This window comes from Martes martes (genome assembly GCF_963455335.1).
Source record: "Martes martes genome assembly, chromosome: 1".
Classification (NCBI taxonomy): Eukaryota; Metazoa; Chordata; class Mammalia; order Carnivora; family Mustelidae; genus Martes; species Martes martes.
This window is the reverse complement of record NC_137888.1, coordinates 149,912,660-149,940,225: the sequence shown is the minus strand read 5'-3', so window position 1 is coordinate 149,940,225 and position 27,566 is coordinate 149,912,660. Positions and strand designations below refer to the sequence as shown.

General features: G+C 53.8%; 1 protein-coding gene across 1 annotated transcript in view; it reads right to left on the bottom strand.

Annotated features, from left to right (window-relative positions):
* The window catches only part of SCN5A (sodium voltage-gated channel alpha subunit 5), a 94,627-nt gene extending 75,115 nt beyond the window's left edge, over window positions 1–19,512 (bottom strand). The window contains exons 1-3 of the mRNA XM_080814901.1: window positions 19,350–19,512; window positions 2,780–3,094; window positions 362–492 (exon numbers count right to left, since the gene is read on the bottom strand). Of these exons, the coding sequence (XP_080671027.1) occupies window positions 362–492; window positions 2,780–3,052 (404 nt within the window). The 5' untranslated portion in view covers window positions 3,053–3,094; window positions 19,350–19,512. The remainder of the gene's footprint in view (window positions 1–361; window positions 493–2,779; window positions 3,095–19,349) is intronic.
* Window positions 19,513–27,566: the final 8,054 nt, after the last annotated feature.

Genomic DNA, 27,566 nt, shown 5'->3' with positions numbered 1-27,566 from the left:
GCTTGAGGTCCCCTCGCGGGGATGGGGAGGCAGTGGCAGGGGACTTGGGAGCCAAAGCAGAGCCAGGGGACATTGGCAGAACTCTTGTCTTCTGGGATCCTCAGTAGCCTGGCTGCCAGGATGCTTCTCTACTGAAGCTGGGTTTCCCAAACTTTAACGTGCCCAAGAATCCCCTGGGATGATGCTGAAATGCAGACGCTTATTTGGCAGGTCCGGGGTGGGGTCCAAGGGCCCTACATTTCCGACCTGCCACTAGGCTATGACCGTGATGCTTGGGTCTTCAGGGACCCACACCACTCTCAGCCCCAAACACCTGCCCACCCCGAGTAGGGCCCAGAGGAGACACCCAGCAGGGACTCACTGCAAAGGATATGAATGAACCAGAATCTTCACAGCCGCTCTCCGGACAGGGTGGAAGGGACTGAGGACATACAAGGCATTGGTGGCACTGAACCGGAAGATGGTCTTGCCTTTATTCAGCACGATGAAGGTCTGTGGACAGAGAGCGGCTTTAAGTTGGGGTGGTGGTCCCTAGGCCCCTGTGCAAGGAGGATTCTGGGGGGCAGTGGTTGACTCAGAGCCCTAGAACCCTGCCTAAGGGGTGGAGTGGGAGGAAGAGAGGGACAGAGAAAGGTGGAGGGCATGGAGTGGGCAGGTCAGTGGCCCCTCACGGTGTTGCCTGTGGTGTAGTGCCTGTGGCTGTAGCGGGATAAGGTCAAGTTTAGGGGAATGTCAGGTTGGGTGAAACTTAGTTCAGTTTCAAAATGACAGTCCTAAGAAGGGGCCTCTCATGATTCTAGCCAAGCTGTTTCCACAGCAGAGGCCAGGACCTGGCGGATGCCCGCTCCTTCCCCTGCTCCCTTCTGACCCCCTCCCCCTGCCCGCTGGTAGTGATGCACTAATGAGGGAGCTGGGTCAGTGGAGAAGACTAACGGGTGAGAAGTGGGGATGGGGAAACAGAGACCTCAGCCCAGAAGAGAGAAGCTTTCTGTGAGGTCCTATCTCGGGGCCCAGGACAAGTGTCAGCCCTACCTCACCCCAGAGGAGATGACCTAGTCTCTCCCCCAGGAGGATCTTGAGCAGCCCAAACTGGACCCTCTCCCCAAGCTTCCAGAAGATGCTGTCCACACAGTACAGCGGGGCATGGGAGTGGACAGTATGTGCAGGAGGCTGAGTCCCGTGCAACTCCAGCTTCCCTGGCTAAGGCTGGAACAATGGAGGGAACACAGCTCTGGGGTTGTGCTTCTCCAAAGGTTGAGCTGGTGAGACAAAGTTCTATTTAATCTGAGCTGGGGAGATAAGCTGACTGGGCATATCAGGACCAAAAGTTCTGCTGTGCTGCCTGTGCCACCCCTTGGGACTTGGGGCAGTGTTGCCAGGGGTGAGCACGGAGACAGAAGGTTAGAGGCCAGAGTCATACCTGGGCCATGGTTCAAGTACTCCTGATCACAGGGATAGAAAACAGTGTCCCCGACCCAGCCCAGCCTTGACTCCATCCTCAACTGGGTCCTCCTGCCATGCCTTCTGCTTGTCCTAGCCAACTCAAACGTAGCTGCCACTTGGATTTGCCGCTGAAAGCAGGACCGGCCACCGGCTTTGGCCTTCACCTCGATCCTAATTGTTACTTCCAGCTGTGACCAACCATTACCTAGACGCCCCTGCCCTGACAGATCCCAGCTTCTAGACTAACTCTGACCCCACCCCCACTTGCATCACTTGAACCAGGGTTCAGGGTCTCTTCTCCCACCTATGCATATAGACCGGGTGGGCTTTCCCTTTACCCACACACCCACACCCACTCCCATCACACAGGAGACAACCACACCTGTCCCCAGGCTCTTGGTCTCTGAAATGCACGGTCACACACACACTCAGGCACCTAGTGATACAGACCCACAGGACTCACACTTGCCCTGGGAGCACTGACCCTGTCTGCCCTCCGGCATTTCCCCAATAACGAGAGCAGCCACCTTCTTCCTCTGTACCTGGCCTTCTGGGGAAAGGCCGCCACCAAATGCAAACCCGCCTTCCTCCAGCAGTGAGGCCCGGAAGAGTGGGCAACCAGCTGGGGACCAGGCCTCTGTGGGAGCCTCGTGTGTCTGTGGTCTGAGCGGTGAGGCCGGGGCAGGGCACCCAGATGGGGGAATCCACCTCCTGGGTGGAAATCCCTGCTGGGAGGGAGCCCGAGTCACCCTGCCTAGCGGACAAAAGCAACTTTGTCTCCCTACACTCAGAAGGACAACAGCAGAACAAGCTCTCTCCCCACCCTTCTGAGATTTCCCGCTGGCCTTCACGGCCACATTGCCAGCCTGCAAGGCCCAGGAGCTGCTGCTGCGGCCCCCGGCCTGAGCTACCCAGGCACAGCCAGGCCCCGTGAATCCTCCGGGCTACATCTGTCCCTAGTAGGAGCTGGGACCACATGCTGTGCTCTGGGGTCCAGCTCCAAATCATACACCCTGCAGGATGGCTGGAGTCTGCCCGAGGGGAAAGTCTAACTACAGATGACCCCCACAGCTGGCACTCCCCAAGGAGGCAAGATTTCAACTTTGGCTGCCCGCTCCTCTTCTAACACCAAACATTATCAGGCTGCCTGATTCTGGCTTTTACTCGGGAATAAAATGAAAATGATTGGAATATAGATCCCCAGTGACTCACTCCCCCAAAGCCCAGGGAGCCCGCCCCAAACGCAGCCCCATATGGAGGCGAGGCCCTCTCCCTGTCTGCTGCGCTGAGAGGGGAGCTGCAGGAAGGCGTGGGCAGGGAGGTGGGCGGCAGTCACCTTTTGGGTGCTATAGAAGGGGTCCAGGTCCTCCAGGGGCTCCCCGATGAGCTCTCGGGGCGGGTTGCCATAGAGATCTGGCAGCTTTTTGGAGGCCTGCAGGTCCAGCTGGGGCCGGGGAGGCTCCTCCTCGGGCAGCCCTTCTCGGCTCTCCTGTGAGGCGGCCGAGCCTCGGGCCTGCTTCTCCGCCATGCGTTTCTCGATGGCCGCCAGGGACTCCCGGGTGAACCTGCGGAAGCTGCTGGTGCCCCGAGGTAACAGGAAGTCTGCCATCTTCTCATCCTGCTTCTGGGGCCCAGGCGGTCCTCTCGTGGCCTGTGGGGAAGCCAGAGAACACGGGCTGTGCAGGTGGAGGGAAGGACGAGTTTTGCCGAGAGGGTCCCGGCCATAGTCCCCAACATCTCCAGAGGCACACCTTGCTGGTGCTGGCCTGGGCAAACCCAGTGTCCTCCAGGCTGCGGGCTCTGTGTGGGGACCCACAGGAGGGTCCCTTTCCCATCCCAGTGAGCACATTTGATGGCAATTAGGCAAGAGTGGCTGTGTCACTGAAGTTCTTTGTTCTGCCCCACTCAACACAAAAGGGAACACTTGCACTTGTGGGTTCCTGAACCAAGCTGACTGAAACACTTCCTACAAAGGTGCTGACACTCTCTGGACTAGCAGGGACACTTGCTGGGGCAGGGCTGGGACCTGTCATCTTTTTGTCCCAGGGCCTTGGCAAGGCTGGTCCTGAACAAATGAATGATGGAAGGAATGATGAAGAATATGTAGGAGAGGGAAGGGTATGGGAAGGTACCCCAGTGCCATCCCTCCTCTCAAGCTTGTTCCTTCTATAGGAAACCCTGGAGCCCTGTGGAAGGTGATCAGAGGCGTCCTGGGCCAATGCCCAGGCTTCTTTTCTGGGCAGAGGCAGCTCAGGCAGTGGGGCCAAAGGGTGGGAGGGGGGTACTCTGTCTATCTCCACACAGCACCATGTGCCTGCAGGGGGAGGGTGCCCAGACTTTCCCTGGGGCATGGAGGCGCCAACATCTGGCACCTGAAGGGCCATCTGTGTCTGCCGAATGAGACCCAGGCAAATGCCAGGGGGTTTGGAAAGAGCAGGGGCACAGCTTCAGAGCTGTCATCCAGATGTCAGCACCCCCGTGTATACAACTGCAGTACTGTCTTGCTGGAGGGTCCCCCCCACCCCAAATCCCCAGGGCGAGCATTCTTCCGAAAATGGGAAGCTCAGATGGAGCATCTCGGGCTCTTCACACCTCTCCATGTGCTCCCCTCCTCTCAAATCCGAACAAATGAGGGCTGCCCCTGGTGCTGGCAGAACCAGAAAACAGTGACCACCCTCCACAGGGGTGTCCGAGCAGCACACGCACGGGACTCACGCCAGACTGCGAGAATGCGGGCCCCCGTGGCCTCAACCGATCCGGGACCTGGTGCGAACATGCTCTGCCTATGACATGGAGACCAAAGAATGTACTCCTGACTGTCCCAGCAAAACAGGATGTGGTAGGCACAGCAGCTCCGACCGGGATGCCACCGGGAAGGGGGAGGCAGTGTTGCTAATTACCACATCAAACCCAGGAATGGCCGGGCACTGGCTCAAGGGGGCAGGGCGGACACCTGTTGGAGATCTCTGCCAGGACAGAATCCCTTTCCGTCAACCAAAGGCAGGCTTTGCCTTGATCTCACTCCCATGAAATACGTCACCAATGACCCCAGCGATCCGCCGCACCAACCCTTGCACATAGCCGGCAAAGGTCCCAGGCCGGGGCCCAGGACGGCTGGGAGGTAGGCACCTGGCCAGCTGACAGGTAAACGGTGAGCAAGCATGACACAACCAGGCCTTCAAAGGGCACCTCTGGCCCCCAGGGAAGGGCAACAAGGCAGGTGTGAAGGGAGGTCGGAGGAGAGGTCCTAGGACCTAGCACTCTAAGAACCACTCCATCCTTCGGGGTCTTGCTCCTCTGCTGCATTCAAGACAAGTTAAAGGAACACCTGTGATAATAATAGCAGGTGAGGGAGTAGGTTCCCATGTTATAAAAGCATGTCCCTGCTCAGCTTCCATCTTTGAGTGAACAAGAAAGGGGTCTGTGACACTCATCACCAAAGGTGAATGGCGATTTTTTTTTCCTAAAGATTTTTATTTATTCATTTGAGAGATAGAGAAAGAGAAACACAGAGAGCACAAGCAAGGGGAGTGGCAGAGGGAGAAGAAGACTCCCCACCGAGCAGGAAGCCCTATGCCATGCGGGGCTCCATCCCAGGACCCTGAGATCATGACCTGAGCCGAAGGCAGATGTCTGACCCACTGAGCCACCCAAGCGCCCTGTGAATGGTGCTTTTTTTCCTTCGCTGGTAAAAATGTGGGTCATGTTACACTTTCCTTTTTGTACTTTTCCTTAGTGCTTGAATTACTTAGGATGATCTTGTATTATTTTTACAAAAACAATAGTCATTAGTCCTTATTGAAAAAAGAAAAAAAGAGAAAAAGCCAGCCAGGATGACAATGGCCCTTTCCAGGGCAATCCTCTCCACCATCAGCAATCACTATTTAAGTAAATCAGGAAGCCTCCTCTTTGGCTTGGAATTTTTTCCTAAAAATAGTGTTCTCTGTCTCACTGTATCCATCTGTGTCCACATGCCTGCAAGGGTTCTGGGGACACGTGTATGCCCATGGACTTGCAGAGGCTCACCGGTATATACTGGGGAGTTTGTGTGTGTGTGTGTGTGTGTGTGTATGCATGTGTGTGTGAGAGAGAGACAGAGAATGTGCGTGCTCATACAAGCTCACACCTGCGTAGCCGTCTGTTCTAGTAAAGGTGTTAAAAAAATGTGTATTGAAATCAATGATTCATGTAGATTGGCACACATATTCTAAGCGTGCTGGTGGATGAATTTCCTCAAACTAAACACAGCTGGAAAGAGCACCCAGGTCAAGGAAAAAATTGTCCCCTGTCCCTCATACTTGGATTCCCCTCCAGTCACCAGCTACCTCCCTGGCCAAGGGAGACCACTCTCCCGACTGCTAATGGCAGAGACAGCTTTCCTTGACTGTGGAGTTCAGGGGTTCCTAAAGGCCTCTTGGACGGATGGGAAAGAATTTGGCGTAGGAGGAAATGCTCCTTGTTCTTACTAACTTTTAAATGCAACTGAGCACTTCCCTCAATCACAAATAGAGGCAGCAAAGTGATCGTGTTAGCGGTGCCTGGGACCCAGAGAACCTGCTGACATTCTCCCGTTCTGTGACCGGTGCCCCCAGGATCTCAGATATCACGAATGCTCATTGATACTCCACAATTAAAAGGCTTATCAGACCCGCTGCCAGATCTTATTATTTCACACGTTAATAAAGAAGCACTGACAATGGGGGCCTAGGTCTGAGGAAGGGTCTTGTCCCCCCGTGGCCTCCAGTAGGGCACCTGAATCCTTTGGACTCTGTGGTTCCTGAAACCAGATGAGGTTCCCTGCCGCCCAGCAGCCAGGCAGCCTCAGGTTCCAAAGTAAACCAGTCAAGAGTGTCCTTTGTCTCTGGGCCCGCAGGCAGTGCAGGGTGGGCGGGCAGGATGGATCCACTTTCCCCCTTGTTCTCCCCCAGCCCGCACCTGGCTTTGGTCTCGCTCTTCCTTCAGCAGCTCAGGGCCCACGCCCTGCCTGCGGCCGAGACTGGCTGAGCCCGGGCTGCGAGGTTTCTGGTGAGGCCAGGGTAGGGGGGGCTGGGGTGGGAGGGCCCAAGGACGCTCCAGGCTCAGACCCAGCCATCTCCTGCAGGCCTAGGAGGTCAGGGCCCCAGCCATCTGGGGAAAGAACACGTCTCAGTCTTATACAGATCCCGTGTGTGGAGAAGCCTGGCCTGATTTAATTCCGAGACGGTTCCTCTAGAAGCAGCACCCTCCTGACTCTCTTCCCTCGTCCAGGCTAGCTTCTTCGTCTCCATCAGTCCTGTAGATGCTCCCTGGGCTGGAACGGCTTCTTCCAGCTGACCACCCTGCCCAACCTGGTTGCCCCTGTTCTGTCGGCCTGACTCAAGCTCCAGGGGCCCCCAACCCAATCCTGTCCCAAGTTTAAGAGTTTCTGGTTACCGGGGGCTTCTCTGTCAAAGTTCTGCTGGCTCCCGAGCCCAGGGAAGCAATCCGTGAAGCTTCCTTTTCAATCTGATCCTTTCCTCAGACACTGGCTACACGCCCCCACCCTCACCCCCATCAAACATTCCAGCCTCCAATCCCGATGCTACTGCTGGGACAATGCTGACCTCATGGCCACTGGCCTCCTTCCTCTTTCCCTCCATTCTGCAGTTCCACCACTCCCTGGCCCAGCCCTTCCCAAACACAGCCCCTGCCCTGTGCGATGGCAGGGCCACCTCAGGCTCTCCTCATGACCCCCTTCTGTAGGACACCTTCTATGGTTGCCCACCCACACTGATCTCCCTCCTCTGGGCATCCAGCCCTTGCCTGCTTCCTGGCCACAAAGGCTCCCTGATAGTTAGTCCCTGGGTTGGTTTGGGGCCAAAGGGTATCACCTCTCAGGCGTTTGATTTCACCAAATAGCCCAAAAACCTCTTCTTAGGGGAGGGCCGTGTCCCTTCTCCTCGGAGTCGCTGGCCTGTACACACGGGTATTACAACAAGGTGGAGATGCCATGACGGAGAGCGGTGACTGTCCGCACCAGACACCGGAGCCCTCTGGACTTGTCTCCGTGTTGTCTCTTCAGCTGGCCTTCCTCAAGGAAGACTTTCCTGAACGTACAGGACACACAGCTGGGGCTCAATCCATGGTGGTCACATGCCAGGTTGTGGAACATGAAAAGAGTGTAGCTGTGGGTACGGTCCAGGGCCAGGGAGTGACGCTCTGGACTTCTCTGGCTTCAGCACTAAGATTCCTGCATCCTGAGAGGCGATACCCTTTGGTCCGGAACAAACCAGAAAGGTTGGTCACCTGAGGGATGAAGAGGGGCCTGACTCCAGCCTAATCCCTTGCGGAGCCTTCCTTCCCATTCCCCTCCAGGATCCCAAGGCAGGCATGCTCCGCTGTCCTGAGTCACCTCTAGCATTTTGGTCGCCTTGGAATCACAGCCTCTGGAACACAGCATGCAAAGAATATTCTTTGCTATGTAAATTTATGCAAGACACTCTGTGGAAGTGGTTCCCAGGCTTCCTAGAAAATCTCTGCCGGCTTCCTTGGCTCCTCCCTCCTCCCTCCCGCTCTGGAGACTCAGCTCACCTGTGCCCTTGCCCCATGGCCCTGCCTTCCACGGCTCCTCAGTCCTTCAGCAAGAGGCTCAGGGAGAGCTCGTGGGTGCCCATGAGGCCAGGGCTCACTCCCCACAGGTGGCAGTGAGGGCAGGAGGAGTGAATTCATTTCTTCCTTGAGGAGAATGAGTTAAAACTAATTAACACCTCAACTCATAGACTCGTTTTATTAATCGAATGATTCAGTAATCAGCACCCGCTGTGTACACGGTCTTACAAATGACTTCATAGAACACTTTTCTTCCCGAGGTAATGGATCTTAAATCAACAGGTGATGATGGGGAGATGAAGACGAGCCATCAGCAAAGAGACTCTGTGGTGGCTTGTGAGGACATTTCCACTCAGCCTTGCCAAGATGGGCCATGAGGAAATGCCCTGGGCCAGAGAACCCAGACCTGTGCCCAGTTCTGCTTCTGCCTTTGGCCTCCCCACATCCTTCTCTGCAGGATATTCTGTTTCTAAATGGGATAGGGACATGATTCAATTGCCCGTGTGGATCTGGTCCTGTCCACTTATTTCCATGTGTCCTTGGGCAAGTTCACTGATGTGTTTCTGCCTCAGTTTTCCCACCTGTAAAATGGGGGTCATAATCGTACCTGCTGCACAGGGCTGTTCTGAGGCTTAGATTATTAATACTTGCACATGCTCGGCACACAGGAAGTATCTTATGAATGCCAGTTGCCCTCATCATTGTGGTTGCTGTGGTCACTACTTTTTTCCTACTAGATCCAACTCAGAGGATCCCTCTTTGAAAGACCTGTCTTGCTGCCTCCTCTGCCCCCCACTCCCAGTCCTCCCTGCCTGGCACACTTGCATTTCCATACCCACTTCATCACAGGATGCGGTAATTGACTTCCTTCCACATCTACCTCTCCCTTCGGCTGAGTCCTGAGCTTCCGAACCACAGTCTGGCCCAGCAGAGGTGCCTCTAAAGGCCTGGAGAATGAATGAGTGAATGAATGAATGAATGAGTGCCAGATTAACCTTCCTATTGCCCAGCCTGTGAGCTTGGAGAAACACGACACAAGGCCCAGAAAAAGTGGGCTTTTTCTGGGCCTTGTTTTTCTCAGCCACAAGCTGGGTGGGCCAATCCAGCAGGGTTGTAGGCTCATGATGTGTCTGGGACTGCCGGAAGTGCTGCTGTGATCACCTTATTTCATTCTTGCAACAATTCTAGGGAGAGGGGAGGTTAGTGTCTGTTTTACACAAAGGGAAATCTGATGCTTCGAGGTTAAGTAAGCAGGCCCCAGTCTGTCTGGTGAAAGCCAGGTCTCACCAAGGCACTTACGTTGCCTCCTACTTCTGCTAGCACAGAGGGCGGGGAGGAAGGGTCAAGGTCAACCTGGGACAGGGGTGGGCATGTCTGTGACCCCCACTACAAAATGAGGAGTCCAGCCAAGGCTGGTCCTTCCTCCCTCTCAGCAGCCTAGCTGACCGACCTGCCTGTGCCCACGCGTGGGCAGCTGCTCCCAGGGAGACCTGGCCGATTTCTGCCAATGGCCAGGGACTCAGCAGTTTCCCTGTTGGAAATGATTCCCCAGCAGTTTTTATCTCCAGCTCTGGCCCTGTTGAACGGCCCTGTCCAAAAGGGTAGCCACCCAGCCCACGTGGCTACTGACCACTTGGAATGTGGCTACCCTAGTGGCCATCCAGAGGGGTACAGTCCCCACAAATTTCATTATTAACTTTTAAACACTGATTACAATTTATGCTGGTTAACATTTTGGATATACGGGGTTAAATGAAATATTACAATAAATCTCACTTTTTTTTTTGACTTTTTAAAATGTGGCTACTAGAAAATTTTAAGTTGCATATGTGACTCTCATGGGTAGTTCAAGTTCCCTCTCTACCGGATGGCATTCCCTCCCTGCTGTTGGGTCCTAAACCCTTACAGAGTTCCACTGCCTCTGGGCTGGGCCTCAGGCTAGCCCCGGGGGTGGGGGAGGAGAGAGAAGCAGAGAGAGAGGACGGGGCGGGGATGGGTTGAAGGAGAGTTGTCTTCAGCAGCCCAGAAAGTGGCCACCCCGGTTTGGGGCAGTGGCTTGTGGGTGGTTGTGCTGACAGGAGCCACAGGTGGGGATGGGGGTGGGGGAGAGGGGGAAGTGGGAGGGGCCGACGGCATCCCTCCAGCCCAGGCAATTATCTGCACAGTCCTGGCTCTCCCAGGGTAACGGCTTGGACAAAGGCTCAGTGGGGGTGCCAGCTGGTGCTCGTGGCCTGTGCATTCAGGTCCTTGCTCCCAGATCAAAGGCACATTGGCACGTCCTTGTGCAGGGCCTCAGCGAACCGGCTCCCTGCAGGCTCCGCTCCTCTGAGGCTGCATAGACATTAACTCTGTCTAGCCCAGAGCCGGAGCTTTGGGGGAGGATGATCCCCAGGGGGCTTTCCTTCTCCAGTCCCGATCCCAGCCCCCAGCAATCTGGGGAAGTCCTGCAGAATCCCCACCCCCATCCCTTCTGGAGGCGAACACGCCCACCCTAGAAGCCGGGGATGCCCTCATTTGCATACATTTGCATCTCATTTATTCCAACACTCGAGCTGAAGCCGAGGCTAATTCAGCTGACAAGAAAACCCCACCCGTTTGCTCTGCCTAAGTGATTCCCCAGGCAGAATAAAAAGGGGTCCCTGGGACCAGGCCCCTCCCTCTGGAGTGGGAGCTGAGGGGAGAGCTGGAATGGGGTGGGGGCACCTTTGGCTTGAGCCCTGGATTCAGCCAAGGTCCCTGTTTTTTCAAACTCCACCTTCCCCACAGTAAGGACAGGGCCCTTTGGGAGCCTGGAAAGGGCTTGCTCTTCTCAAGTGCCCTGGTATTGCTGGTGCCAGGTCAGGGGGACCACACGGCCCAGGTCATTCAGGGCGCCCTGCACAGGGCGCCTGGGCGTCCGCTTCCTTCCAGGCCTGAGTCTGTCTTGTAAGCCCAATTATTTCTCCATGCACAGGGGTCTGGAACATTATATCAGGCACTGAGATGTTACTCACGGCCTAGGGCTGCCTAGGGGTCCTGGGGCTCCAGGGTGGGGGCTTGGAGGATCCACTATGTGACCACAGAACTCAGAAGTTAGACAGCCGGCTCGGTCAACCAGGGCACTGCTGCCCCAGACCGTGTACCATCTATACCCACACACCACACACAGTTAGGCCAGAAAGGTGGCCCAGGAAGCACTCCTATGTGCTCATAGGTGCCTGCGAGACGGCAATCAGCATCCTAAGTCTCTAGCCCTGTTTCTTCCAACGCATTTTTCTCAACACCTGGGCTTAAAAAAAAAAAAAAAACGGTTTTACAGGGGAACTGTACACTGAGGTCATGGCAACCAAAGCATTTATGGAGTACCTACTGTGTGCACTAGGGAGACAGGAGTGTCCTAGGGAAGCCTGGGGGCACTTAGGGTCCCTTAACCCCCAGAGAGAGATAAGCCAATCCATCCACACACAAAATCTATGCCACAAAATTGTCTATGAGACAGAATGGGCACATCTATATATATGAAAATGCACTGATTTTCAGTGTAGAGGTGAATGAGTTTTAACAAACGTATACCCTTGTGTAACTACCACCTCAGTTAAGCTAGCGAACATTCCCACCGCCCCAGAAAGTTCCCTAGTGTCCCCTTCCGGTCAACTTTTCTGATTTCCATCATCATAGATGAGTCTGACCTGTTCTAGAACTTCGCATATATAAAAGCACACTGTATGGGCTGTTTGCGTCCAATGTTCCTGCTTGACATAATGCTTCTCAGACTTTTACATTGCATTTGCCGGGGATGGCCATCTGACTTCCCTTCGCAATGCACTGTGGCCACACAGGACCCAGCTGGGGACAATCCTTCACTCGATCATAAAAGGCGAGCACTGGGAAGGACCCGAAGTCCAGCTATCTCTGGGGACAGCCGCCCCCGGGGGATCCTTAGGGAATATTTTTCTCTCCTTCCCTCAGACATTTCCTGAAACAGAAACTCAGCAATTATACATCTAACAGGCACCCAGCTCAGCAAGTGAGTGGGGGCTTTCCCTGGGTTTCCACTTTTGTTAGCAACTAGCTGTCGCTTTATTTAACTGGCAGTCTGTGCCGCACCCAACCACCACAGTGGCGGCGGCGGGGTTGGCGCTGCAAATGGCCGGCCCCCGTCCTGCGCCTTCTTTCTTTCCCTCAAGTCCTGCTGTGGCCGGCCCCCTCTGCCTGCCTGCACCCGCACGCAGCTGGGTGTCCTCCGGCTGGGGGTGGGGGAACAGACTCGGGGGCTGGGATTCTTCCCAGGGGTGGGCCCCAAGGCAGGCAGCAATGCTGGGCAGCAGGGGCAGGCGCTTTGGCTCAGAGGGGCTCTTTGTACCCCTTCCCTGCTACTGGCCCAGCTCGATGAGGCTGGGGCTTTGATGGGCACGCAGGAAGTATTGATGGGGCTGGGCTGGTCCCTCCCATGGTCTGATGTTCCCCCGCATCTTAGATGGCCCATCCAGGCCAGATGGAGGGATGGCTAATGAAGCCCGAGGACTGAAATCAGCAGCTCCAGCCAAACCTCTCCCTGCCCTCCATCCCTTTGAACACTGCCTCTGGAGCCAGGCCCTTCCTTTGCCCAGGACTTCGAGGAATCAATACCCGCCAGAAAGGCATTTACCACCCTCTTGATGCCAGGAAGAGCCTTTCTACTGCTCAAAATCCATTCCCAGAAAGCACGGGGACTGCCTGGGCACAGCCTGGTCGGGAGGTGGGGCCGGGGCACCGTGGGCCCCGGGCTTAGCGCCACCCGCATGCCCGAGTGACCTTGAGCCTAGAGGCTGACCAGCACTGGCCCCAGGCCTCCAGGGCTGTAAGGAGGGGAGCACACACCCTGGGGATGACAACGGAGGGATCTCCAAGTGGGTGAGGGACCTTCCCGCGCCCACACAGCTGCCACGAGAGCGGCTCCGTCCTTTCGCTTGCTTAACACCCTTGTGGGGGTGTGACTTCCCACTGCCTCCCTGGAGATTTAGTCAGAAGAAGAAACTGAAGAGGAGAGAGAAAGAACTGAACTCCAGCCGCTGAGCATAAATGCTCTCTTCCCACAACAGGCCCGTGAACACAGTCTGATCCCCTTCGCCTCTCCCAATTCTGGGCATCTGCCATGGCTGGGCTCTAATCCCACCTCCTCCAGGTACCCTCCCCTGGCATCTCTGGGCTACAGGGACCTCCACTGGGGTGTGTGTGTGTGTGTGTGCACGCACGCAAGCACGCTGAGCCCCCAACTCCTGCCATCCATCTCCTCTGTCCTGAGCAGCCTTCGCTCTGGCCCCAGGGGTGAACCTACTAGGCCCCAAGGGTCTTTGGTTCCTTTTCTGCCGAACCACAGTAGTAAACAGAGTGAGGAATGGACAAAGAGAGTCAGAGAACTGTCGCACTGGACCCCAGCTTCAATAACCACTAAGTTTTCTGCTGGGCTTGGGGCATGCCAGAACCTTGTCCAGGAAATGAAGTTGGAGGTAGGAAAGCTGTGGGTACCTGGCTCCCCAGCCCATGGCTGTGACTCTTCGGGAACGGGGTGAGAGTGACCTGGCAGGGGAGGTGACACAGGTTTCAAAGAGCCCATGAGTCACATGGTGCCAAAGCTGTGCCAGCTATGGCGCTTGCCCTGGAAAAGCCTGCTCCTGGACTCCCTCTCCCATTTGAGGATCCCTGGCCCCAATAATTGATGTGGGGGTCTCTATAAATAACACCCATTCCATATTGATCATCTTAAAAAGACACGGAATGTTCTAGGCCCACGGAGAGAAGAGTTGTGTCTAAAAATAGTCTCATCCCCAGGAACCACTGCCAGCCCCAGGCTGTCATATAAGCCGTGCATAACAAAAGGGGCAGTCTGAAGGGGGCAGATGACAGAAAGGGTGGCAGTTGGAAACTGAGGCATGGAACTCTCCATCTCTACCTCATTCTCTCTGCTCTGGTCACAGAAGCCAACCATGCCTTGGGAGCTTGTCTCTGCCTCAGGGCCTTTGCACTTGCAATTCCCTCTTTCTAAGACCTTCTTTCTCCAGATTTCCTCTGGATAGGTTCTCCCTTGTTTTTTTGTTTTGTTTTGTTGTTGTTTGTTTGTTTTAGATTTATCTGAGAGAGACCCCACGAATGGGCAGCAGCACAGAAGGAGAGAATCTCAAGCAGATTCACGACTGAGTGTAGAGCCAGGCTTGATCTCATGACCCATGAGATTAAGACCAGAAATCATGAGTCACCCGCTTAACCAACTTAGCCACCCAGCGTCCCTGCTTCTTTCTTGTTATTCAGGTCTCAGTTCAATCTCCTCCTTCAAGAGGTCTTCCCTGACCAGCCAGTCTAGGGTCACTCCTATCTGTCCACCACATCATCCTGTTTTACTTCCTTCATAGTCCTGGTCATGATCTAAAATTACCTTCAGTATCTATTTGTTTAGTGGTATCCGGTCTGTCTTTCCCCAATAGTATGTGACTTCATGAGAGCAGTTACTGAATCTGAATTGTACACCTTCTAGAATCTTCTGTGGCACTGAGTAGATGCTGAATGTCTTATCTGGGCCCTCCCCCGCCACCCCAAGCTGAACTCTGCCTCAGACCAACACTTCAGGTCAGCCTGGGGAGGTAGAAGGCAGTGGGAATCCAGTCCTGGCTTACTCTGTAGCTCCCCGCCCCCCCCCCCCATGCCTGCTCTACTCTCTGCAGCGTCCAGTCTCTGTCCACAGTCTGCCCCCTGGCTTCATCCCTTCTCTCTCTGCCTCCTTCATAGAATTTGCCACAAGATTTCTACCCTAGTCCCTCTATTCCTGGTTATCTGCTCTTGAGGACCTCAATGTGTCTCCAAACACTGCTTTCTGGAACACTTCTCATCTCAGAGCAAGATCTCCATCCCCTTCCTCTCCCCCACCCCCAGGAGGAATCACAGTTCCTGCCATCAAAATCCCCCACTGAGGCACAACTTCGACTCAGACCTCTGGCCCCTCACTGTCAGGAAAAGTATTTGCCCTATAAGTACCGCCCGTGGGTGCACTGCATGGACACACACGCCTAGAGTCCACTCTGGGCTCTCCCTACATCCCCCCCTTGACTTCACCCCTGGCCAGCTCCCTGCTATCTCCTTCCTCCCTCTTAAACCATCAAACTCTTGCAAAGAGCTGTCTACACGTGCTGTCTCCACGTCCTCACCTCCTGCTCACTCCTGAACCCACTCCAAACTGGCTCCTATTCTCACCAATTCATTCATTCATTCATTCATTCATTCATTCAACAACTAACCATCTGTGTTGGGCACCACATTCTGTAGGTGTTAAGGAAGTTTCTGGTGCTCACTGTCACCAGCATCCACTCTGTTCCTTAGTCTAATGGACACTCCTTTTAAAATTAGGCATTCTTCTTGATCTATGCCTGAACTTCTCAGAACGCATCTTCTTTACTCTCAGCAGAAAGAAAAGAAACAGAAGACTCCCCTTCCTTTGGGACGTGCTCTCTCCTTGCTTTCTGTGACACCTCCCACTCCTGGCTTGCCTCCCACCTCTCCGACTGCTCCTTCTCAGCCTCCTTTGCAGACTTCTCTGGCCTCAATTGTTGGAGTGCCTCAGGGTTCTGGACCAAAGCTGTTCTCCTGCACTCTCTCCTCCACATCAGGCTCACCTGGGTGCTTTCAAAATTTCTGATGCCCAGGCCTCACCCTGGAGTCAAATGAATTAGAACCTTGAGGGGAGGGAGTAGAGGCTGGGCATAGGTTTTTTTGTTTTGTTTTGTTTTTCAATTTTTATTTTATTTTTTATTTATTTTTATTTTTTAAAGACTTTATTTTTTATTTTTTTTATTATTTTTTTAAAAGATTTTATTTATTTATTTGACAGACAGAGATCACAGGTAGGCAGAGAGGCAGCCAGAGAGAGAGGAAGGGAAGTAGGCTCCCTGCTGAGCAGAGAGCCTGATGCGGGGCTCGATCCCAGGACCCCGGGATCATGACCTGAGCCGAAGGCAGAGGCTTTAACCCACTGAGCCACCCAGGCGCCCCAAGACTTTATTTATTTATTTGACAGAGAGACAGATCACAAGTAGGCAGAGAGGCAGGCAGAGAGAGAGGGGGAAGCAGGCTCCCAACTGAGCAGAGAGCCCATGTGAGGCTCCATCCCAGGACCCTGAGATCATGACCTGAGCTGAAGGCAGAGGCTTTAACCCACTGAGCCATCCAGGTGCCCCATGTTTTTCAATTTTTAAAAGCTGTCCAAATGATGCTAATGTGGCCAGGCTTGAGAACCACTGGTCTGCACTCTTGCTGGACAATCTAGTTCACTGCCATGACTCCCATGGCCAGCATCTGCAGATGATTCCTAGTTTCCACCTCCAGCCCCGGTCTCCTGCCAAACACTGGACCCTCCCCTCCAACTGACCACTGCATGGTTGGATCTGTCTCTGAAAGTACTAACGGTTCCACTCAGTACCCCGAAACATCTGTTACTTCTCCTTTGTTCTTTATCAAACTTGCCAACCTAAACTTCACTCTCGCAGTGTGGTGGGGTGATGGGGAATCTCATTTAATGAGCAATCAAAGTCAGGGATGGAAGAAGCGGCGCGTCTCTGAACAGAGAAGAAAGCTGGGATGCCACAGGTTCCAACACCTGTGGCGACCTGACTTTCCTTCAACCGAAAGACTTCTGATGGCACTCATGGTCTGCGTGGGCAGACCTGACACCTGGGCTCAAACCCAAGGCCTGCTACTTAGTAGATGTGTGACAGTGAGCGAGTTAGTTCACCTTGTTGGGCCTTTGTTTCGCCACCTGCAGTATTGTCATCAGTAGGGTCCCACCTCCCGGGCTGATGTAAGGATTCCTGAGATGAGCCTTATAAAGTGATTAGCGCCGTGCCTGGCTGACAGAAAGCACTCAGTAAATGTTAGCTATTTTTAGTACCATTACTGAGGATAAATTCCCAATTCCTGAGTATAGAGCTCACAAGGGCCCCCTGTGACTGTGACCTTGGCTTTAGCTTCTGCTCTTCCCTCCCTCACACCATGAGACCCAACGGGTCGCTGAACTAACAAGGGTGTTTTTCACAAATCTGCACTGCTCATGCCGGTCCTGATGGCTAGACTGCAACTTCTCCATCTAGAAAACTCCTATTCATCCTTCAAAACCCATGAGGAAGGTTATTTTTGTTAGAGAGATACTCTTGACTCCTCTGGCCAAAGGTAATCATTCCTCTTTCAGAGGGGCAATGGGGTCACACTTCTGACAGTGCATACCCTTCCAATAACTTTCCCAAGAGTCAGTGGGAACTAGCCTCCTGTGAACAGAACAGAGACTGCCATTGACCACTGCCCCAGGATGTTTGCAGGACTCCCTTCTGGAATGGCTTAGGCACTAGACTCTTCTTCTCCACAACTCCCAGCTGTCTCTGGTGCTTCCCACCACTCCTGCGAGCTTGGTCTTCATGCTGAGTGAGTCAATCCTGGAACTTTTCCAGAAGAGCTTTGATCAACCAGGGATGGGCCAAGCACCGCAGAGGCGCAGCAGCTGCCCAGGCCACACAGGGCTGAATGCTCGTTGTCGGCACCCCAGAGCCTGTTTGCTTTCTGCTCAGATCCTCTTTGGTCAGTCCTAGCTCATTTTGGTCCCCAGGAAGTAGTTCTCAAGGAATCTTCAACCTGAGTGGTGCACCAAATCTACTGACTCTCTCTAGATGACCTTGGATAAGTCCTTGACCCACTCTTGGCCTCGGTTTTCTCCTGTTCAATGTGGCAGTGATGACAGAATTCGATTAAAAGTTCAGTGGGTCTCATTTCAGCACAGGGTGGGACATTCTAGCATCAAATCTGTGTTCCACCGTCTGGCTGTCCCCTGACCCTCCCCTCCTGATGCTCCTGTGACAGCAGCATGGTATGAGCTATCATCCTGTGCCACCCTCTTTCCGCCTTCCAGCTCCATTACCACCCACTCACGTGCACCTGCCCAATTCCAGCTGGGAGGAGTTGAGGGTGAGGAGATGGAGTTGAGGACAGCCGCAAGGGCCTGGGCTCCCAGTGGCCTGAGCCTCTGCTACTCGGGGTCCCTCTAGATCATGAGGGGCTTGGTGGGAATCCGCGAGAAGGCTGAGGTACTGCTGCATGGTGGGGGTCATATGGTGTGTCTGTCTCCACCGCGCTGTTCAGGCTCACTGAGGAAGGTGACTAGGGTCTCAGTGGGAGGTGGGGAGACAGCTGGGGGGATGAAATGCCAGCCAAGGACCCTAAGAGGCGGCTCACTGTGCCTTCCTAGGACTGGTCTCAATGCTCTAAAGAGAGAAGATTGACTCCTGCCCCTACCTCAGCCATGGCTTCCTGATTCATCTGTGCCCTGGCCTCCAACAGGTGTTTGCAAGGCAGGCCTATGGCCAGGGCCTTGTCCCCAGCATTTCCCCCTCTACAGCTCTCTGCACCTCCAGCCTCCACAAGGCTAGGTACAACCGTTCCTCCCGTTCCTCCCCGTGCCACCAAAGACGATCGAATAACACAGAGGATGAAAGCCACCTCCCTCCCGTCAACGCGAGTGGATCTGCCCGGGTAAGAGCGAGAGCGAGCAGGGCGACAGCGAGCAGGGCAGAGAACTCTCTCCAATCCCAGAGCACAGAGATCTCCCTTGTTGAGAGCACAAAGAGATCTCTCCTCCTTCAAGGCGCTCAGAGACCAGATGCGGCCCCGTTAGGGCGTCAAAAGGCACAGAGATCTCTTCGGGCTCGAAGCTTGCAGAGATAGGACACGTATTTAGATCTCTGCTCCCTCAGGGCGCAGAGATCTTTCCCAGGTCAGGACGGGCAGCGATCCGGTCCCAAAGAAGACACCCCTAGAGGACCGCTCAGTGGGGCCCAGAGAAAGGGGGTGATTGGCTCCCTCCCCCATTCCCAGCCCTGCTCGGTCGGCTCCCCGGCTCTCTCTGGAACCACACTCACTGCGCGCCTAGTCGCCGCTCTGACCTTGGGGTCTCCGGCCTCGGGAATCCGGGTCCCAATCCCAGACCCTCCCCGAGCCTGCGCCAGGGTCGGCCGGGAAGCCGGGGCCGCAGCTCCTCCTCCCCGGGCCCTCGACAGCGCACCGGGAAACCCGGAAGGAAAGGGATGGGGAGGGGGCGCAGGGCGATTACAGACGCCCCCCAACTCCCCCCCCGGGGGAATCCCTTCCAGCCCGGAGGATCTGCACCCTTTCTTCTCTCCCTCCCGCCTCGGGGGCAGCGATGGGGGAGGGAACTGCCGGGCGCACCCGGGGCAGGGGAGGGGGTGCGCAGGGGCCGGAGGCTCCTACCCTCGGGGAGGAAAGTTGGGCGGCGGCAGGCGGAGGGGGCTCCGGCCCGACCGGTGCTCCCAGGCGCGGGGGCGCTCGCTCACCTGCTGGTCCCCCGGCCCTGGCCCCGGGATGGGCGGCTGAGGCTCGGTGCGGACTCGGCTCCGCGCGGGGCTCGGGGCACTGGGCGCAGGCTCAGCGGCCCCGGGGGCGCGATCCGCGCATCCTACGGGCGCCGCCGCCGTCTCGGCTCCGCCGCTCCGCTCGGGCTCCGGGGCTCGGCGGGCGGCGCGGGCTCGGGCTGGGGGCGGGGTCGGGGGCGGGCCCCGCCTGGGCTCGGCCTGGGGCTTGGGGCCCCCGGCTGGCTCCGCCCCAGAGCGACGCGCCCCGGACTCCGCACGTGGCGCTCCGCCCGCTCAGAGGGTAACCCCTGGGCACCCGCCGGGGCGCACACCCCCACACTGACCCGGGGGCGCCCCGCCACAGACAGCCGCCCACGCGGGCACAGACAGACACACGCAGACGCGGGCACACGCTGGGGTACACACTCACCGACCCAGGGACGCTTCGCCACAGATAGCCACCCACGCGGACACGGACAGGCACGCATCCCGGCACACACGGGAGAATACACACAGGCATCCTCCCTGACCTGGGGACCCTACACTGGGGAACCAGCCCCCTGGACACGGACAGACCCTGATGCAGGCTCACTGACACACACAGACACCCATGCTGACATTCCCTGAGGCTGACAGACACACTCGACACACGCACACCTGCGCTGACACACAGACACCCACACGGACATAGGCAGACACATCATTGACACACACGCTGAGGCAGACACACTCTGACAAACTCAGTGATACATGACTCAGAGACTCGTACGTATCCCCTGACACAGAGGCACACACTTACATGGGACCACATTCTGCTGGAGAAACATGGATAGTACACAATTCTGCACAATAGTAGACACCCGCACTCACACAGACCAGAAATAAGGGCACAACCAACAAATACAGAGACACCCACCCTGAAATGGACTCACACACATGCTCACATACGTACACCTTGTTGGGACACATACAACCAACACCTTTACACACAGAGAGACGCTCACACATGTGGATACTGAGACAGACACTGCCTCTCACATAGGGACACATAGACCAGTGATAAATTATCACTCACATACCCAGGCTGACCCATAGGGAAACATGTCCAGGAACACAGGTTTTTAAAACAAAATGGGCTACCAGATTTTCCCCGCAGGCCAGTAACATAGTTGAAAGGGACGGTATGCTTTGCCCCGCACAGTGGCCACTGCCCACAGCCATCTTCTTTACTTTTCTGACACTTTCAAAGCCCCAAGATACAAGAATTGCTCTTGGAGGGCAAAATGGGGCCTGGTATCTCAGAAAACTCCAAGGTGCTGGGTTTGAGATCTCAGAGACTGCGACCTGCCCCTTCCACTGGGACTCTGGAGAGGTGATGATGAGTCCATTGTCCCTTTGGGACCTGGGTGTGGGGTTCCAGGTGTCACTGGGGGCCTTACACATACACTGAGGAGCTACCCGTGCTTTCAGGACAGCCAGTCCAGGGTAGGGGAATCGGTGAGAAAGTCCGTCTACGGGAGAGTCTTAAGACACAGACGCTTTCAGGCCCTGGATTGGGTGGGATGGCTCCTGGCCAGACAGATGAATCACAAAACAGCATGCCGGCCTCTAGCCCCTTGACGGGCCTCAGGTTGGCCAGCATCTCCCACTAGCGGCCAGAGCGGGAAGTGCAGGCAGTGTCAACTTGGCAGCCCCCGGGCACGCGGGACCGCCTTCCCTGAGCTCACACCTCCTTGGTGCCAGGAAAGGGCTGTAGAAGGGGGTCCTCCCGAGGTTTTCCACGACCAGATTCTGGACCCCAGAATGAAGATTCAAACTTACAAATGGGCATCGTGCCAAGCAGGAAACCAAGCTAGGACGGAGGCAGGTGGGGCCAGGGCGTGGGGGGAGGGATTTTTAGAGAGCACCCTCAGTTCAGCAGAGTTGGAGTTCTCATTGTCTTCGTTAGCGTTGGACACTTGGATGTTGCCAGAGGGGTAGGTAGGCTAAGGCGTGACTCTACAGGCACCCCAGATGTAAACGAGGGGAGGGAAGCCCATGAGAAGGAGGAATCAGAGTTCTGACCACGTGGAGATTCAGCTAACATATCTGCTGGTCTGAGAGAGGCTGCAGGGGGCAGGAAAAGGCTGGAAAGGGCCCCAGACCCCTTGAAGCAATTCTTGAAGCAAGAATATGCAGTCAGCAGTCCAGAACAATCAAAGTTTAAGTGAGGTGTTTTCCTTTATCTGCCCCCCACCCCCGCAACTTCCAGTTCAAAGTTGGGTTGAGAACATTGTGTTTGCACATCCGTTCACAATTCCCCTCTTGCATTACTTCCTCTTCTTTCTTCCCTTGGTCACCATCATCACTTCACTGTCATTCTCTGGCCCACGCAGGCTCCCTCTCTAGGAGAAAGAGCAGGTCTTTAAATACATACACATCTTTGTAAATTGTGTAATATTGTTGTTTGCGCTTATGTGTTTTCTGTTTTTATTGCCCTGGGCTTTTCTTTCTCTGTTGCTTCTGCTGAATCATAACTTTCACATGGAAAAGAGCACAGACCCTAGGTGTTCAGCTCAAGGGTTATCGTTAGTTGAAAACCTCTATATAACCAGCACACAGATCAAGACACCAAGCACCACCAGCATCCCAGAAACCCCCTCCACGACTTCTAACTGTCACAGCTGCTTCTCCCCCAGGGTTAACTACTATACTGGCATACATTGAATTCCCCATGCCAGTTTTGCCTAGTTTATTTAATTTAAGAGAGAGGGGGCACGAGCCAGGGGTGGGGCAGAGGGAGAGGGAGAAGCAGACTCCCCGGCGAGCAGGGAACCCAAGGTGGGACTCAATCTCAGGACCCTGGAATCATGACCTGAGCCGAAGGCAGACGCATAACTGAGCCACCCTGGCAACCCAGTTTTGCCTAGATTTGATATTTTCAAAAATGGAATCATTGAGTAGAAACTCTTGTATCTGGCTTCTTTCGAACAACTTTAAGTTTGTGAGATCCATCCATATTGCTATTTGTTCTCATTGCTTTTTGGAATTTCATCGTGTGAATATACCACAACTTATTTCCCCATTCTAGTGCAGATGGGTGTCCGGTAGTTTCTAATGTGGGGTTCCCATATATAGCACTGCTATGAGCATTCTAGTGTATGAATTTTGGGGAGCGTATGTATGCATTTCTGAGAGAGAGTTGCTGGGGGAGAGTGTTTTCGCTTTTAGTAGACACCGCCAAAGAGTTTTTCAAAGTGGTTCTACCAATATATACTCCATCAGCTGTGACTGTATGAGAGTTCTGGTTTATCCTCCAGCATCCTCCAGTATTTGGTATTTTTATCTTTTTCATTTTAGCCACTGGAGTGGGTGTGCAGAGGTTTTACATTGTGGTTTTAATTGGCATTTCCCTGATGACTAATGAAATTGGGCACTTTTTCATGGTTTATTGGCCATTTGTGTATATGTGCTTTTCATTTATATAAATGGCTATTGTTCTAACTTCCATTCTTTTTCTTGTGTTTCTCCCCTAACACTCTGCTTTGGAGCTCTAGCCACATTTCGGTGTGGGCAGTCAGTTCTTCGCTTCTGACAGCTGAAGCGTGTTCTCTGTTAGGCACCCACCACGCTTTATTTATCCGTTCCCCTAGAGAGGGACGACAGGTAGGGTAGGAGACGGTAATTGGTGGGAAGAGCGGTAACTAGCTTGTGTTTCTCTTGTCTTCACTCTGCTCGTGCTTGGGGTCCGGGCAGGTAAAGACGCAAGCTGATCTGGGGTTCAGAATCCACAAACGCTCAGGACTAGGCATCTTGGAAGGTGGAAGTACAGGTTGGGGCTGAAAGCTGGAGGCCTGGTGGAACCCTTACACAGAAGCCAGGAAGACCCAGAGAGGTGTCTCCCTGTCCTCCCAGCCGGGGGCTGATCCCCCTCCCCCATCAGTGGCTAACTATCTCTGACTCTGGGAAGGGGCATCTGGTAGGAGTGAGGGGCTTTATCGAGAGTAAGGAGATCTAGTGGGACCCTGGTTCCCTATCCCTGCTAGGTGCTGGATCTCTGGCAAAGGATGGGGGAATTCCACACTGAGAAAATGACCAGCCTGAGAGAAAAGACCTTGGATCCTGGGCACCCAACCACCCTCCCTCTAAAGCCTCCCTATCAAGGAGTGCCGCTTGCTCCACATTCATCCCCACACTTTCTCCTTGCCTGGCTCTCCCAGGAAGACTGTACAAGATAAGTACCTGCCTTCTCATGTCCCCTGTGCCCAGTGCCGGCCACATGACCGGACACTGGCCACGAGTCCTGAGCACAGTTTGCCTGGGGTGGGATGGTTTCTGGGAGAGCATGTGCTTCCTTGATAAAAGGACAGGAGCAGCTAGAAGAGCTCTCTTCCCCTTCTTCCTGCCTTGAACGAGACCATCATGCTGGGAGCTGGCAAAATCATTGCACAAGCATGGAGGTAAGGCCAGGAGATTTGCAGATGTTGGCCGCCAAGGACAGTCAACTGTAAGCCAGCACCTTCATGCTTCTCTTCCACTCTGCGTGTGAATGAATGAGACTGACTCTTTGAAGTTGGAACCGGATTGTGTCTGCTGGGGAGGAATCTGGAAGCCCAGATGCTCTCAATACAGGCTGTTGCCCAGCCCTCTTGTTTTTAGCTGCACCCCTCCTCCCCATTTCCAAAGGTATCCCCAGTGCCTGTGCCTGTCCCAGAGTCCCAGAAACATGCTAGAACTTCAAGGGGGAACGACGGTGTCCTTTGTTTTCCTTTGGCACCTCTCCCTCTGCGAGCACTTTGAACTCCAGCCCTCCAGCTCTGCCAAGTCATTTGCTGCTCCAACTTCCAAAAAGTTCTGGTTGACACCACTGTTTCTTCCTCTAACACGCTTTTTGTTTTTGTGATGTTTATGCCTTTTTAAACTATTGTGTTGCCATTTTCATGACAGTGCAAGAGGTATTCCACTCTGCTGTATTTTGAAGACAGTCCTCCATTTCAGTTCCCACCCCAGATAATTGTAAGGAGTGATCAGAGTTTACCCCTGTGTGTTGCTGGGGCTCTCCTCAGAAGAGATTTTGCTTTATTCTGGAGCTTGAGCAGTTGAGACCTTCTATCTTAGGAGGGGCAGAGAAAAAGAGAAATGTATTCACTGTCAAGGACATGTTTCCATGGGGATGGTGACCTGATCCCTCCTATTCCTAAATGATGAACAGGCTACCTTTTTCATCTGAAGGACTGTTGCCAAGTGGGATATACTGTCTCCCACATGTACACTCTGCTCTAGTCTCTCTCTCTCTCTCTCTCTCTCTCACACACACACACACAAGCATGTGCGCACCCCTTGCTGCTGTAGACTCCCCATTAGCCCAAATGATGCTGGGTCTGGAAATGAGGAAGAGCTGCCCCTTCCTCAAGTCGCTCGACTGCCATCTGCTGGAGAGTTGAGAGAAAATAGATAAAAATCTGATGTCTAGAAATGTGCATCGCGCCCCAGGATTGTATGAAGCTCAAGTGTATGGGGCAGCCTGCTCCTACCACTGCCTGTCCCATCTTCTCCCTGTAAAATGACGCCCCTCTCCCATCAGCAGCTCTGGCCATTATAGGGAACTAGAGAGCCAGGCTTGGAGGGCCAGAAGTTTATTTTAAACAGATTATTACTGTCCGTGTGACCTTGGATGAGACACAAAACCTTTCTGGACATTACTTTACTCATATATAAATGGAGTAACTGTATACCTACCCACCTCATTGAGTTGTTGACAGGATCAAGTGAAATAACATCCGGAAAACTGTTTGAGAAATGGAATGCTTTATGGGTGAAATTGATACTTGTATTAACGAAAGCTCTTTTGCCCTTTGCCTTAGGTTGGGTTCCTTAGAAACAGACTCTGAGGTGGAGACTTGCATGCAAGGGGTTTCTAGGGATGCTCTTGGGAACCACATCTATAGGGTGTGAGGGAAGCAGGGTTGGGCAGAGGGAGGAGTTACTGGCAATGGTCTCAGCTAAGCCCACAGGAGACCCTGGAGCTGGATAACCCTCTTGGAGTCTTCCCAAAAACTGAGACCCAGAGGAGAGGGAGCAAGCTTCACTACCTATACTTTACCCAGTCATGGTGTTGGGCTGCTCCCGCTGAGCCTCCATAACCTTGGGTGAAGCAGCTCCCTTGAGGCAAGGGCGACACCAGGAAAGGGCACAGCTGTGAGCTTTCAGCAGCCACATTGCTGGCAGTCAGAGGGACAACAGGAGCTCTACCCAAGAGAGGTTCTGGGAAGCTCGCCACATTCCCCTACCCTGGGTTGTATATGTCCGGGAGTGTGTTGTTCTTGGTGGCTATGACATGGCAGGAGTAAGGAAAAAGCCAGCGATGGATTCTGCACACCGGGTACACACCCAGGCTGCTGTGGCTGGGGCAGGGTCTCCTTGGCACTATCCCTTCCACTCAGCCGGTCTTTCTGACAGCCTTACCTGCATGAAGCATATGCCAGAGAAGTATTCCAAGTCCACATAAAGCAACCTGATCCCCCATGTCCCATCACATTCTGTGGGGAACATGGTGGTCCCTCTGAGTTCTGCATCCTTCAGAAGGCGACATGTTTATCCTGTGTACTGTCATGGTTCCTGTCAGTGCAATGGTGGAGTGGAGGAACATATGAGAGAGAGATTCAGAGGTGGCTGACGGGATCTTGGCCCCTGAATGCAGCCCACAGATGTAGTTTCTTTTCAAGGGGCAGGTACAGCGTGTCGAACAGTTTATACTGCTGTGAATGTCTTTCGCTGGGACCTACACTCTCCAGTTCTTTTTGGTTCCCACCATTCTTTGTTGTATTAGGTTTATTAACGTTATCTGCATGGCTCTACGGGCATTTGAGGCTTTCTTTCCTGGAGGAGGGCCAAGCAGCCCCACAAGGACCCTGGAGCACCCAGTATGGTCACGTGAACTAGGATCAGCAGTAGGTAGGTGGTGACGGGAAGGCTGGGAATTCTGGGCTTGGGCAGGCTGTGGGCTGTGATGAGCAAGCAGGTCAGGGGCAGGGATGGGATTGTGGTTGGTTGGGGGTATGATGCTGGTTAGAGAGGACCTGGTGAACTATGCTCAGAGCTGGACAGCATCATCAGATGGGCACTGTGCTTGGCCACTGACTCTCTACCACACCTTATTTTTATATGCTGAAGAAGCATTTTTATTGATATACATAATATGGGTGAATCTCAGGTGTGTGATATTAGGTGAAGGAAGCCAGCGTCAAAAGGTTACATATACTATATGATTCCTTTTATATGATATTCTGGAGAAGGGAAAATTAAAGGAACAGTGACTGCTGGGTGGCTGGGTGTGGAGAGAGGTGTGGGCTTGAATACAAAGGGATAGCACGAGGGAGAGAAGGTTTCAGGATGATGGAACGTTCTGTCTTTTGACCGTGGTGTGACTCTGCATTTGTCAACACTCAGAGCAGTACACCAAGAAGCATGAATTTGCCTGCGTGTAAATGAAAATATAAATAAATTAAAAATTTAAAAATAAAAACAAAGACATCCTTACCTTTTTGAACAGAAGTGGTACTTCCTTCAGGAATATGTGAGTGGGTGTGTGTGAGTGGAGGAGAAACAGGTATGTGTGATTTTGAAGAGACGGTGGTCAGAGCCGCTGTTCTGAGCCCCAGATTGCTGGAGCAGGCCCTGGACTTCAGGAATTCTACCTTTAATGCTCTGTATATGAGCTTGAACTAGAGGCTCTGGTTGCCCAGAAACAGGGGTTGTGGACTTTGAAGCAAAAGACCTTTTTTTTTTGGTTGTTGTTGTTTTGTTTGTTTATTTTTGGTTTGATTTTTGGTCATGCTTTGTTTTATGTTTTTCCAGTCAGATATTTCCTCTCTGTAGTGGTAGAGAAGAGGTGGGGGAGGGTGCAGGTGAGTCCCCATCGCACTTAGGGAACCTCTGAGCTTCCCCAGCACCTGCCCTACCCCAGCATCCACAGCGTCCTAAAAATACAAAATGTTATGTTAACAGGAAGAGGACGGGATGCAGAGGGGGGTCAGCCGCTCCAGTGGATTCAATCCCTAGTGCAGTGCAGAACAACAGCCAGACTCCTCTGGGCCTCAGTTTCCCTATCTCTAAGAGAAAAGCCTGGGGATGATGAAATCCTCTTCTAACACTCGGCAAGCAGTAAGGAAGGAAGGAAGACCCTAGGTCTGCAGGCTCTGAGGAGGGACTCTGCCTGGG